We start from the raw sequence: 13,801 nt of genomic DNA on the forward strand, positions 1-13,801 counted from the left end.
AGAAAATTAATTCAAACAATGCTGTAATCCCTGTGTGACACTGTAACCATGTTTTACATAACAAACGAGATAGCTGAGGTCTAACAGGAGCTGATATGAACTACCAATTTCAGACAAGTGTATATGCCGCTTTAACAGTTATTTTATATATACACTGTCGGAAGTCAGAATATCCTGACTTCCAGTGTATGGCTGTCCTGTGTTAGTTGCCAGCAGTGTTTTAGAACAATGTAGGATTTTTGCAATATTTGTTTTTCTTCATTGCTTCCTTATTACATACAGGTGTTTTCCTGGATGGTGGAAAGTGGGGGAATAGCTCTCTGTTCTCCTTTTGAAAATTGCCTATGTAGCTCCCCACTCCTTGGATAAGTGCCTCCTCAGAATTTTCTAGAAGATGGGGCCACTCAGCCCCCACCCTCTCTCCTCACACAGGATTCAGAGGCCATAAAAGAGGGAGTGCCCCAACTGTTCTCCAGTGTCTTCTGACCACCAGGTGTGCAGTGAGCTCAGAGCAGGCTTGGTGTCTTTGAGGTTTCCTAATTGTTCTCTTCCTCCCTCCCCCGGCCCTTTCTCTGGCTCTATGGAGTACTATTTTTTCATAGTTGTATAGCCATTCATTTTGTTTTTCATTCTAAAAAAACAACTTTTTTCAATTGCCAAGCCATTATATGTGTTGTCTGAGGCCCAGCTGTGTTAGGTTGCTTCCCTTACTTGTTATATTGGTCCCATCAGACCATATATTCAATATCTTCCCTTTCTTGGGTCCTTTTACATCTCAGGCAGCATTGTTGACGTTGCTAAAAAAGCAGTCTTCAGGTCTTGGGCTTAATACAGGGATATGATGTCTGTTACAAACGTCCATGTTTGTTTGTCTTTCGTGCCTGGGAAGAGGTTATAACCGATACAAATATTCAGTTTGCAAAGTGCATCTCCTGTTGACAGAGGTTCTTTAGATCAACCAACTGAGTCTGGGGACTTCTGGCAATGTTAAGAGGCATCTTGATGCCACAGAACTGCTTCTCAAAATTGCATTGAGAGAGGAGACAATTGTTTGTTGCTTTTGTGCTGCACCTAAGGACCAATCTCCATACCATGTCTTTCCAAGATCTTTAGTCTTTACTTATGCTGCTTCATCTGTAATTATGGTCTCTTGGTCTGATGTAATTTTTTTATCAGATGAGACAACACACATGATGATTCCAGTCTGGGGAAAATCCCTATTATCGGATTAAGAAAGTGTGCCTTAGGCACACTTCCATGTTCTGAGAGGTTTTGTACTTTTTAAAGTTGCCATCTTCCAACAATCTTTATCCCTTACCTTTCTCCTTCCAGGAATCTATTGCTTCGGCTTGCGCATTTAGCACACTAATCCTTATTGTTTAAATGCTGCAGTTTCTGGACCTCATCCCTTACCTCTTACACATCTAGTGAAAAAATTTAAAAACTAAATCTGAATATGCTACAGAAAAGGTAAAAGTTGGAATTTTGAAGATAAAGCTTTCAGGCTACTTTGTACTTAGTTGGTACAGAGGAAAGCTTTGAGGATACAGCTGCCTGTAGCAATGAAAACTGTAGATAGCATTAGTTTTTTATCGATTGTTTACATTGGCTAATTGCATACTTCTGTTCAGATGATTGTAAGGCAAATATAGTCATCACAAGTAGCCTTTTTCTTTGGTATTTGAATCTGAGTGACAGACTAAAGAAGGTCAATCTATTTAGCTTAACATGGAGAAGGTCACAGGATGACTTGATCACAGTCTATAAGTACCTACATGGAAAGAAGATTTCTGATAGTAGGGGCCTTTAATCCAGCAGAAAAAAACATAATGAGGTCCAGTGACTGGAAGCTGAAGATAGACAAATTCAGAATAAAATAAGGCACATTTTTAACAGTAAGGTAGTTAAGCATGGGAATAATTTACCTAGGGATTTCATGGATTCTCAGTCACTCGATTTCTTTTTAAATCAAGATTGGATATTTTTGTAAAATATATGCTAAAGCTCAAACAGAATATACAGGCTTGATGCAGAAGCATTTTGTGCAGTTCTGTGGCCTGTTATTCAGGAGATCAGACTAGATTATCATAATGGTCCCTTTTGATCTGTGAATTGTTTATTCACATACATAGCTCTCTGAGAAACCAGTAATAATTCTCTACTGTTTTTTCTGGAGAGTGAGAGGAGTTGTAATGTTTTTAAAAGTCTCAACTTCAGGTATGCACTGCCAACTGCCCAGTGAACATAATTGGCAAGGCTTTTAATTAAGTTTTATACACGTTTTTTTTCTTTTCTTTTGCAATTCTACATTATAGCCTGGTCTACAGTTGTTGACTTCCTGCTCTACAAAGATGTGCCCCACCATTCTGTTGGTAGGTGATATCAGTACCATCACTGATCAGGGCAGGCGTGAGTACTCAACATAAGGGGAAAAGGTAAGTCAGCTTTTATTCAATATGGCACAGCTCTCTAAGGTTTTCTTTTTATTATTCTTTGGAGAACTGGGCAATAATAAAGTGTGGTTATACCAGTTTTTGTTCCTAACAAGTTTAAAATTTAGTTAGGTCCTTGAGGTGTCTGTATTTTGACTTTTAAAATGAATTGTTATGTTTTTCTCCAGCCCCATATCAGTTACTGGCTTCTCTCCTCAAAGCATTGCTTGAAAAGAGAGAGTCTCTGACAAGTAGCCACTAGCTTCTTCCCCAAGCCTCCCTCTACCAGTAGGTAGCAGCAGCATGCTACTCTCTCCAGTTCCTCTCCTACTGCCTGGAGATGTGTATAAGAAAGTAGGAAAGCATCAGGTGAAGGGAATGTCTTGCTATTGAACAGAGGTTAAAAAGCCACCTTCTGGCATGAGAGCCAGTCCAGTGCCACTCAGGCCTTGAATTAAAGGTCCCACATCCTCCCCCTACTCCCTTTATGGCTGGATAAGTGGCTATTCAGCTGTTTGTTAGAGTCCCTGTCTTGCTTGGCTGCTTTTGCAATGTTCGAGCATCCAATAGATTCTTCTGCTCTCTTAATCAGACAGCGGACAGGATGTTTGTTCCCTTTCTGCATCCCCAAGCTAGACCTGATTGAGAGATTGCAGTTCCAGTGCACTGGTTCAAGATACATTCTGAGCACAGCCTGTAGTCTCCCTGGCACTGTTCTACACCACCTGCCATCAGAGCAGCTCCTCAGTTCCTGCCTCCATCAAAGAAACAGATGACTGGAAAATTAAAATGAAATAGACTTTTTTTTTAACTTTCAAACAACTGGTATCTTACTCTCAAGGACCTAGCTAAATTTTAAGTGTGATTAGGGAATATAACAGTATAAACACCCTTTAAATAAAAGCCAGCTTACCTTTCCCACATCACTAGAGTGATTACTCCAGCCCTAATCATTAGCATTTATATCGCTGTTCTTTTGCATGCTGGGGCATGTCACCAGGATTCCTTTGCGGACCAACCTGCAAAACAGAAAAGGTTAAAATGTTACTCATTTAGTATTAATAGTTGCCAGGTCAAATAAATGTATTGATTGAGGATTTCATTCAAATTGAAATAACTTTCTTAAAGCTGAATCTTCCATTTAATGAAGCAAAATGGTCCTTGATAGCTATCCGAAGCGGCCAAGTAAGATTTATGTGTGAAAACTGATGTTGTTTGAGAGAAACATTTGGAAGAAATATAATTCTGTTTGGGGCCAGACAGTGTATGAGACCTGCACTTACAGTACCTTTCATCTGAGGATCTCTCATTACTTTAAGAAGGTGGGTAAGAGGCATTATGCGCAGTTTGTAGATGGGGAAACAAGCACAGAGAAAATTAAGTGACTTGCCTGACCTGTTACAGACAGGAATTAGACAAGCATAATCAGGAATAGGTTTCAGAGTAGCAGTCGTGTTAGTCTGTATCTGCAAAAAGAGAAGGAGGACCTGTGGCACCTTGGAAACTAACCAATTTATTTGAGCATCGGCTTTCGTGAGCTGCAGCAGAACTCTGAATTCATGTCTTGGTCTACAGCCTCGTTATACATATTTCACTTTAAATCTTTACACTAGTCATTATCTTTACCAGTGTTACTTATGCATTTGGTCATAGCTAGAACTTGCCCATATCTCACATTTTAAAATATGAATAAATAAAAATAAAAAAAACTATGAACATGAATATCTAAAATTAACCTAATCATTCTGATTAACATTTAAAAATCAAGCATTGATGGCATAGTATGAATAACCTGAGTTTTGCTGTGTTGAATATTTCCATGCATTTTGATTTTTCCGATTATATCATGCCCTTAACAGCAAGTGCTATAAGTAAGACTGCTCACTTATAACCTCCTGTTTTCACTTAACTTCCTGATTTTTAGGGTGAAATTACCCATGTTTGATATTAGCAAAATGATGAAATTATTTCTGGAATGTTTGAGAACCTTTTTTTCTTTTTCCTAAGCATGGCATCCTCACCGGAGTCTCACTCTGGGTTTTTAGCACCCATTGTGTTACAGTATAGGAACTTTTTCAGTTCAAAACTTTTTGGCAATGGTAGCTGGGCCTGAGGGTTCCTATCTAATGTGCTCTCTTAATATCTGAGCACCTTACAATTTTTAATGTGCTTTAACCTCAGTATATCTTTGTGCGGTAGGGAAATGCCCATTTTATAGATAGGAAATTGAAGCACAAGAGAGACTAAGTGACTTGCCTAGGGTCACATAGGAAGTCTATGGCAGAGCCAGGAAATGAATCAGGTCCACTAGACCAATTGAACCACTGATCGTCTTTGCTCCAAATCATCTCATGTCATATACTCATATAGTTTAAGGCCAGAAGGTGACCATTAGATCACCTAATCTGACTACTGTATCATGCAGGCCTTTACGTTTCACCCAGTTATCCCTGTATTGAACTCAATCACTTGTGTTTGTCTAAAGCCAATCTTCCAAAAGGCATTTAGTCTTGGTAGTTCGTTGCAATGGTTGATCATCCTCGCTGTTAAAATTTTATACCTGACTTCTAAATTGAATTTGTCTGGCTTTGGCTTCCAGCCATTGGTTCTTGTTATGCCTTTCTCCGCTAAAAATCCCCTTTATACCTGTTATCTCTTTGTGAATGTACTTACACTCTGTAATCAAGTCACCTCTTCATCATCTTTTTGATCAGAAACAGATTGAGTTCTTTGAGTCTCCCACTGTAAGGCATTTCCTCTATCCCTCAAATAATTTTTGTGGTTCTTTTCTGCACCATCTCCAATTTTTCAACAGGTTTCAGAGTAGCAGCCATGTTAGTCTGTATTCGCAAAAAGAAAAGGAGTACTTGTGGCACCTTAGAGACTAACCAATTTATTTGAGCATAAGCTTTTGTGAGCTACAGCATGCATCCGATGAAGTGAGCTGTAGCTCACGAAAGCTTATGCTCAAATAAATTGGTTAGTCTCTAAGGTGCCACAAGTACTCCTTTAATTTTTCAACATTGTTTTTAAAATGTGGGCACCAGAACTGGACACAGTGTTCCAGTATCTGTTTCACCAGTGCTGCGTACAAAGGTAAAATAATCTCCGTACTTCTATTCACTTCTCCCCTGGGTATAGTAGGTCCAAGGATCGCATTAGCCCACTTTGCCACAGTATTGTGCCGGGAGCTCATGTTTGTTTGTTTGTCCACTGTGGCTCCTTTTCAGAGTGACTGCTTTCCAAGATACAGTTCCCTGTTCTGTAGGTGTGGCCTGCATTCTTTGTATTTGGCTGTATCAAAATGCATTTTGTTTGACTGGGCCCAGGTTACAGAGAGATACAGATTGCTCCGTATGACTACCCTGTCCTCATTATTTACCTTTTTGCCAACCTCTGTCATTCACAGATTTTTATCAGCAGTGGTTTTATATTTCCTTCCAGATTATTGATAAAAATGTTGAATAGTGTTGAGCTTATAGCTAGAGCTCTACTGGAAACACCCTATTCAATGATGATTCTCCATTGACAACTCCTTTTTTAGATTCGTCAGCCCATTTTTTAATCTGTTTAACAAGAGCTCCATTAACGTTGTATAATTCCAGTTTTATAATGAGTGTCTTGATATACTAAGTGAAACACTTCACAAGGAGTCTAAGTTTATTATATCAATGGAGTTACCTTTATCAACCAAATTTACAGTCTCTCCAAAGAATTGAATTGGGTTTCTTTGCCAGGACCTATTTTCTATAAAGCAGTGTTGACTGGTATTAATTTATATTCCTATTGTTTATCAATTGAATCCCATATCAGCTTTTCTGTTATGTTTTCTGGGATTGATGTCAGGCTAACCAACCTGTAGTTACCCAGATCATCGTGCTTGCCATTTTTGAATATTGGCACATTAGCACTCTTCCAGTCTTCTTTCAGTCTTATGCTCAAATAAATTTGTTAGTCTCTCAGGTGTCACAAGTACTCCCAGTATACCGGGATTTATTATAATTAACATCAGCAGGTGAGAGATCTCTTCAGCCAACTCTTTTTTAGGACTCAAGTGCAAGTTATTCAGGCCTGCTGATTTTAATATGTTTATGCCTTGCAGTTCTTGTCTAATATCTTCTGTAATGGTCTGGAAAGTACTTCATCCTTGTATGATACAAGTGCACCATCCTGCTTCTTTCCAAACACAGAACAGAAATATTTATTGAATTCTTTTCTGTGTCATTTAATAACAGTTTTATCACCTCTATCTTGTGATGGACCAGCACCATTGCCACTAGCTGCCACTGCTCCATGCAAGGTATATGGAAGGTCATCCACATGGTCACCCCTGCCCATTTTTACAATGCTCTGTTGCTTAGATTTGGCCTCTGGGGAAGAGCCATGATCTAAATTCTTAGTACTGCAGAACCTGTTTCCAAGACAAGGTGCCCTACAGTTCCTTTGGGGAAGGTCAAAGAGGTCTCTAACTGAACTGGCCAAATTTTTGGAAAAGCATCACAAAGACATATCCTCTGAGGCTCTGCCAGTCTGTCAGTTTATGCTGCCTGTTGTTGCTTGGAAGTATTTCATTCTTTATTTATTTTAATTTAAAAAGTTCACAGGTCTTAATACTGGTCATCAGCCTTTTTTCCTTTTTGCAATGCGCTTACTTCAGTGTGTCAACCTTTTATCTTGAAACATATCTTGAGTTACTGAGTCTCCAAGACTAAGACTCTTGTGAGGATGATAGTACCTTTTTCCCATTATTTAAATTACATACATGGAATTTTGCTTCTTTGAAGCTTCCTCACTGATTTGTGCCCCATCATCTCTGCTTATGGTGGGGGTGGAGAGTCCGCTTTTGTTTACCCTCTAGGTGGTGTGTACATATGAGGCTTCCAGAAATCTTTTACTTTATAGTTTTCTTTTATAATTGGCTTAGTTTGAAGACCAGTTGCCTCCTGCACAATTCAGAACTGACTAGAAGGCTAAGGAGCTGTGAGGTAGTGGCAGATGGTGACACACGGCTAATAAGCAGGGCTTGTGCTCAGCTGCCACTCAGATGGCCAAAATAAAAGCTTTGAACAGAGGATTTTCCATCTTGCCTCCTGCCAAGAGTTCAAGACCTTCCAGTGAAAATTCTGTGAGATATTATCTTCAGAATAGCAGAATTAGAGAGATTTTCCCCAAAACTATATACCTTCGTCACACAGCTAATAAAAAAAAAACCCTCTGCCCTTTGAAACTTGACACACACATAGTACACACTGAGAAACACATCCACAACCTAGTCTTGGCGGGGGTAGAGGAAAGGTGGAGGGAGGAGTGATTGAAAAATTAACTTCTGGGCATGTTGTGGTGGCATCTGCTAAAATGTTGTTAGTGATTAATGGATCCATGCCCTCTCGATGATACCAACAAAGCACAGTTGCTTGGCCTGATGAGCCCAGATGGATTACTGCTGAGACAACTGGCAGGGGAGAGAGGGAGGCTCATAGTATATTTCTCTGCCACACCCACCAACAGAGAGTGAGTACAGCCTTAGAGCTGACCTGGAAAGGGTGTGATTGTGATAACCGGATTTTGTATGCTATTGTTTAAGGATGTGCAAATAAATTTCCCCAATTTTTCATGTAAATTGCCCCACTTTCTAAATAAAAAGGCTCAGTGATTCCTCTTGCAGAAAATTCAAGTGAGAGTAGCTCAGGTATTTTAGATGAACAATAATATTCAGGGATCTTGGGGAAGTCAAGGCCAGGACCCAGAGGTGGACTTTGGAGAACTGGAGCAGGGGTTGCTGTCCCAAGTAATTGTTTCCCTGCTGGGACAGATTCTGTTTGTTCTGGATCTGGGAGAGACTTTGTGACCCTTGCCCAAAGAGAGAAGAGGGTGAGTCTGGTTGTTTGCCTGGAGGAGGGGATGTGCCTGAATTCATTTTGTTTTCTTTTTATTTGCTTTGTGAGCCCTTGCAGCTCAATATGTGGCGAATGGAGGAAAGTGATCCTGTGGGCAGTAGGAGTTAGATTACAGCTAAACTATTTGCATGCTCATACTATCTTGAATTCACTTCATGAACCTGGGTGCCTTCAGAGTAAAAATGCAAAATCTAATACTGTGACCTAACCTTTCCATAGTAACACTGTTGACAAAGAACAGAAGAAAATCTCAGTTGCAAAGGTCTGAACTTGCCCCTTCCCCCACCTCCATAAGAAAATAACTTTAAATGCTACCTGGAACCTATTAAGCACAGGCAATCTCTTCCCTCTCTCCCCCCCCCCCCCCCCCCGCTCCTCCCCAAAGTAATGCAACATAAAGGTGTCACAATTAACATTTATAAAAATAGTAATACGCATTGCTTATATAGTGTATCAGTAGATCTCAAAGCACTTTATAAAAGGGAGGGTAAGTATCATTCCCATTTTATATATGGGAAAACTGAGGTACAGATAAATGAAATGACTTGCCGTGGTCACTGGCAGGCCAGTGGCAGAGCCAGGATTTGAACCCAGGTCTCCTGACTATCAATCCAGTGCTCTATCATCTAGGTGGCTTCTACAATGGTGATAATATGACTGTGGGTGCATGTACTGTATAGTTTCTTACATTTAACAACAAACAGAACTATTTCATTACACACTTCACAAGGAAAGGCAAAAATAAACAGTTCTAAATACAGGCAATGTGGCCAAGTTAAAGTTGCAGAAATTAAGGTAATGGGAAAATTAAATTTCTATACCTACATTAACAGAACATTAACAGCGCTTTGAAATAATTTCTCCTCATTCTTATAAAATATAGTTAGTTTTGCTGACAACCTTTTGTGGGAAAGGTTGTGATAGATGCTGGATTCCGATATTAAACTTGTTACAGGGGTTCCGTTACAAAAAAAAGTGTTCTCTCAGTCATTTCATGTTAAGCATTGTCTCTATAGACTGAGTGGGTATTAATGTAATTTATATGGTGTCCGCTATATGATGCACACAAAGTAAAAATTTCAGAAGAACCTTTGTCTCATTTTCCAAAGTGCTTGAGGTTCATTAATGTTCAATGGGACTTTGGCTCCTAAATGACTTTTAGGACAGTGGGTAAAATTTTCAAAAGCATCTTTCTCCTGAGAATTTAGTGTGTTAAGAGACCCAGAAATCTTCTGTGCCCTAATCTTCTGTTAATTTTTAAAAAATTGCCTACCTCCTTTTATTGGGACAGTTAATGCAGATACCATAAGATGTTTGAGTGTTTTGATAATTATTTATGACCTTTGAAAGGGATACTTGGATCAAATTTTGCCCACAATGTAGGTTTTATTAAAAAAAAAAAAAAATTCCAAGCAGTATTTACAACCCAAACACTACAAGTTGGTTGGTTGGTTTGTAATTATATTTCTTTCCCCTGCTCCGTCCTTGTAACTCACTTCTCAGATTTGTAAACTCTTCAGGTCAGAGATTATGGTGTGCTTTGTGTTTGTACAATGGTTCATATAGTGGAGACCCAGTCCTATTGGGGCTTCTGGTCATTGTGGTAATACAATTTAATAGTGCATGAAAACCTACATATGAAATTGGCTAGATGCAGAGTCTATTTTCCATTCTGAGAGAAATGGAAAAAGTAAACTGCATACTTGATAAGTTTTATTTTTACATGATTTTGCTTTTAATCATTGAAAGATGTTTTTTTTTAAAGTGGGAGATGAAGTCTTCTTTAAAGTAAATTCTAACCTGACAATGTCTCTCCTCAGAGAAGAAATTTTCTAGCATACCTTGCATTTCTTGTGTTTCCTCAGCCCTCACAGCCCTGGTAGTATGTCACGTAAACAGAGGGTAAGTATATGTGACCCTTTGTTTTTCGTTTCTTTGTAGTACTTGTATGCAGTCATGAAGGAAGCAGCCGAAGATGCGGCGGACAAGGGGACCTTCTTTCAGGTTCGCTTGGAGTCTTGGCACACTGGGCATTTCTTGCTGGACCAGAAAAAACTAATGGGTATGATTTCATTAGTTCTTTTAGCTCATATTAGCCCGTGTTCCTCACAGCAACTCCTGTAGAGATGCTATTAAGAAACACAATCTGAATTTGGGGCACTGGGATAGATCACCCTGACAAAAGTCGTGTTGTAGAGTAGACAATAGCCATTGTAATAGTTCTGGTTTTGATGAAGCCAAACTGTCTCTTGATTCTGAGAATGGCTCAAGATCACAAGGCAGAAAAGGAATGCAAACCTGAATGGACTTCCAAGAATATTTATTTACCAGAACATGTTTTTAAAATGAATTTCATAGGCAGAATATATATGAGATGTAATATTAAATAAATGGCAGTTGCTGTACAGCAGTGAAATCTCAATAATATACAAATATATATAATTTTATTATCTCTCTCTGTGGTGTATTGATGAATTGTGTTGGTTCAGTCAGGTTATTCCACAACTGTAATTTGTCATTTAAATTATAAATTTATAAATTGTAAAATATTAACGGACTAACTGAAGAATCAACTTAAACCAATTACAGGTACTTAAACATTTAATTTGGCTACGTCAAAATCTCAGAAGTAATTTGGGTTCACAATAAAACATTTTAAAATAAATTTAAAATTTATTGCCATTGCCAGCTGTTTTAAGAATACATAATAATTCCTATCAGATCAGACTAGTGGTCCATATAGTTCTATATCCTTTCTGTAGCCAGTGGCGCTGCTGCAAAGGAAATCACAAAAAATCCTGCACAATTATGGAATAACTTTCCCTCTCTTTCCATGACCTTAGGAACGGGAGATGGTCTCATTAGCCATATAACTATGTAATTCTTTTCTGAAACTTGCTCTACTTTTGGCCTCAATGGTGTATTGTGCCAGTCAGTTCCACAGGTTGTGCACCATGTTAAAGAATTTCCTTTTGTAGGTTTTAAATACATTGCCTTTTTAAATTTAATTGCATGTTCCCTAGTTTTTATATTGAGAGAGAGTAAATAGGATCATCCCATTTACTTGCTGTATACTAAATGTTATTTTATTTACTTTTTATGATGTGTCTTGCCTAAAGAGTCTCAGTCTTTTTAATTTCTCCTTGTAGCAGTTTCTGTATGCTTAGAGACATTTTCATCACCCCCCCTTTAAACCCTTTCTGTTTTCACTATATCTGTTTTGAGATAAGATGACCAGGACTGAACACAGTATTTTGGGTTAGGGCATACCATTGACTCTGAGTATTATAAAATTATCAGTTATTTTTCTTTTACATTCTTTATACATCTTAATATTGTTTGCTATTTTTGACCACCAGTGTGCATGGAAGATGTTTTTCAGTGAACTATCCACAGTGATGACCAGTTATTTGTTCCCATTATCATTTTCATCTAGGTGGGTTTTTTTATTCTAATTTTAATAATCATTTCTACTTATTCTCCTGAAGTAAGGATCATGGGTCTGTAAATCCTACCATCACCATTAGTGCCTTTTTCTTTTTTAATAGTTAGAATATTAGTTGCTCATAGCCTTCAAGTATAGTAACTGATATTAATGATTGCATATTTTTAGAAGCAGCTCAGCCATTTTACTCTGTTTCTTGAGAACTCTTAGTTCTTTGAGTATATGTCTCTATGGGTGCTCCTCTGTATGGTGCGTGCGTGCCCGTCCGTGCACTCTTGACCGGAGAATACAAAATAGCGTCCAAGGGTCCACACCAGTAAAGAGCAGTGCCTCATGTCTCCCTACTAGGCCATATGAGGAGGCGTGTGCCCGCCACTACTCAGCTCCTTCTTAACTGCCTGCTGTTCAAGACAGAGCGATTTGGTGTCTGCTCTTTTCAGCTTCCTCCCTTTTCCCTGTGAAATCTTTACTTATTTTATTTCATTATTTTATTGGTTGTGCTCTGCGGGTGGGGAGGCGGAGGGAGTAGTTTGACCCCTTAGAAGTTGAAGTTAGTGTCTAGATCCTCTTGGTTATGCCTAAAATCCTGGGGTTAAACCCTATCAGACCTGCCAAAGGTCTTTTCCCTATAGCAACTGACATTCCAGTTGCCTGAGGTGCTTGGATGAATCCCACATTCCTTCGAAGTGCACGGTGTTAGGCGAAAAGATTCTTTTCCCCAAGAATCAGGCAAGCACAGACAATACTGAAGGGGCTTTATTCATGGTATCGGGAAGACTGGCAAGCAGCTTCAAAGACATGGTGCCATAGTGGCCAGTTATATACATTCTCTTATCAATTCATTTGCATTTATCTGTACATACAGAGACAGACATTGTTACAAGTCAAGAGAGAACCCCAAACAAAGATAAAACTAAGAAGTACGTATGTATAGAGGTCATCCTATTGCATCAAGCATCCATGGCTACCTTGTGGGGGAAAGAGGCAGGGTGGGGAAGTAGGGATTAGTGCTTACAGATATCTGGCGGGCTCTGAAGGGAGGGTTAGCATTTTTCTAAGAGCTGAGTTACTGGGCGGGCATTGACCATATAAGCTTATCAGTTGTTTACAGTTGTCCATGTCCTTGCTACTGAATGCTTATTGAAACATTCGTGCTTGTTCTGCGGTTTTTGTCTTAGCTGTTAGCTAAATTTTAACTCTTTCCTGACAATGGTCTACTTGGAGTTCAAAGTCAAGTCCAAGAAAGACAGGGAGACTATGCTGAACTCCTCCTAGCTCCAGATGTGTCTTTTCCCTGCCCTGCCCCAGTACATCAGCCTCAACATCTCAGGCAACTCCAGTGTCTGCTGGAACCTTGTCAGCAGCCCTCGACACCAAGACCTTCAGGAAAAAAAAGCATATTTTTCCCAAGCAGGGAAACAAAGAAGGGGGTGTGTCACCCCAAAAGACTGATCAGGAGACCTCGCATCCCTCAAAGGATGCCACTGAGGCACCAGTACTGCATAAAAAATTCCACATGGACAAGCCCTCTACTCTCAGGCCGCCATCTTCATTGGTACCATCTGACACCTCAGCATCGCAACACACACAGACCTACCCCACATGCTAAGGTACCATCATCTTACCATAACTCCGAGGTCCAAGAAGATCCAGGGAACTTTTCATTCACCAGCTACTTCCTGATATCCACTCCGGTACTGACCCCAGCTTTTGCCATTGACTATCATAGCCCTCCATCGCGTTCCAGATTCCTGTCCACACAGCACCTCGTAGTTCCAGATGAACTGGAGTCCCTCATTTCAAAGAGGTCTACCACAGTCCCCTCCCCAATACAGCCCTGGCGCCTGCGAGCCAATTCTCCCTTGAGCTTCCAGTCTTTTGGTATTGGCAACAATACGTGAGGCCTGCCCCCCACTTAGTTCTGGGGATGATACTATGAACTGTGAGATATTTGGTACAGGACTCCACTTCTATACCATACCATCATGCTTCTATGAGCCCATTTAATGAAGAGGGTCTCCCAGAAC

General features: G+C 39.6%; 1 protein-coding gene across 5 annotated transcripts in view; it reads left to right on the forward strand.

Annotated features, from left to right (window-relative positions):
- NAXD (NAD(P)HX dehydratase) overlaps positions 1-13,801 on the forward strand; it is a 71,381-nt gene that overhangs the window by 49,408 nt on the left and 8,172 nt on the right. Inside the window, exons 10-12 of one of the 5 annotated variants that reach the window (XM_048855149.2) lie at positions 2,316-2,372; positions 10,271-10,391; positions 11,689-11,765. In XM_048855149.2, coding sequence (XP_048711106.1) covers positions 2,316-2,372; positions 10,271-10,391; positions 11,689-11,728 — 218 coding nt within the window. In that variant the 3' untranslated portion in view covers positions 11,729-11,765. Of the gene's footprint in view, positions 1-2,315; positions 2,436-10,270; positions 10,392-11,688; positions 11,766-13,801 lie in introns of those variants that run through there. The other 4 variants (XR_007357310.2, XM_048855129.2, XM_048855158.2 and 1 more) reach the window with 4 other exon arrangements.

This window comes from Caretta caretta, chromosome 1, assembly GCF_965140235.1.
Source record: "Caretta caretta isolate rCarCar2 chromosome 1, rCarCar1.hap1, whole genome shotgun sequence".
NCBI classification, from domain to species: domain Eukaryota; kingdom Metazoa; phylum Chordata; order Testudines; family Cheloniidae; genus Caretta; species Caretta caretta.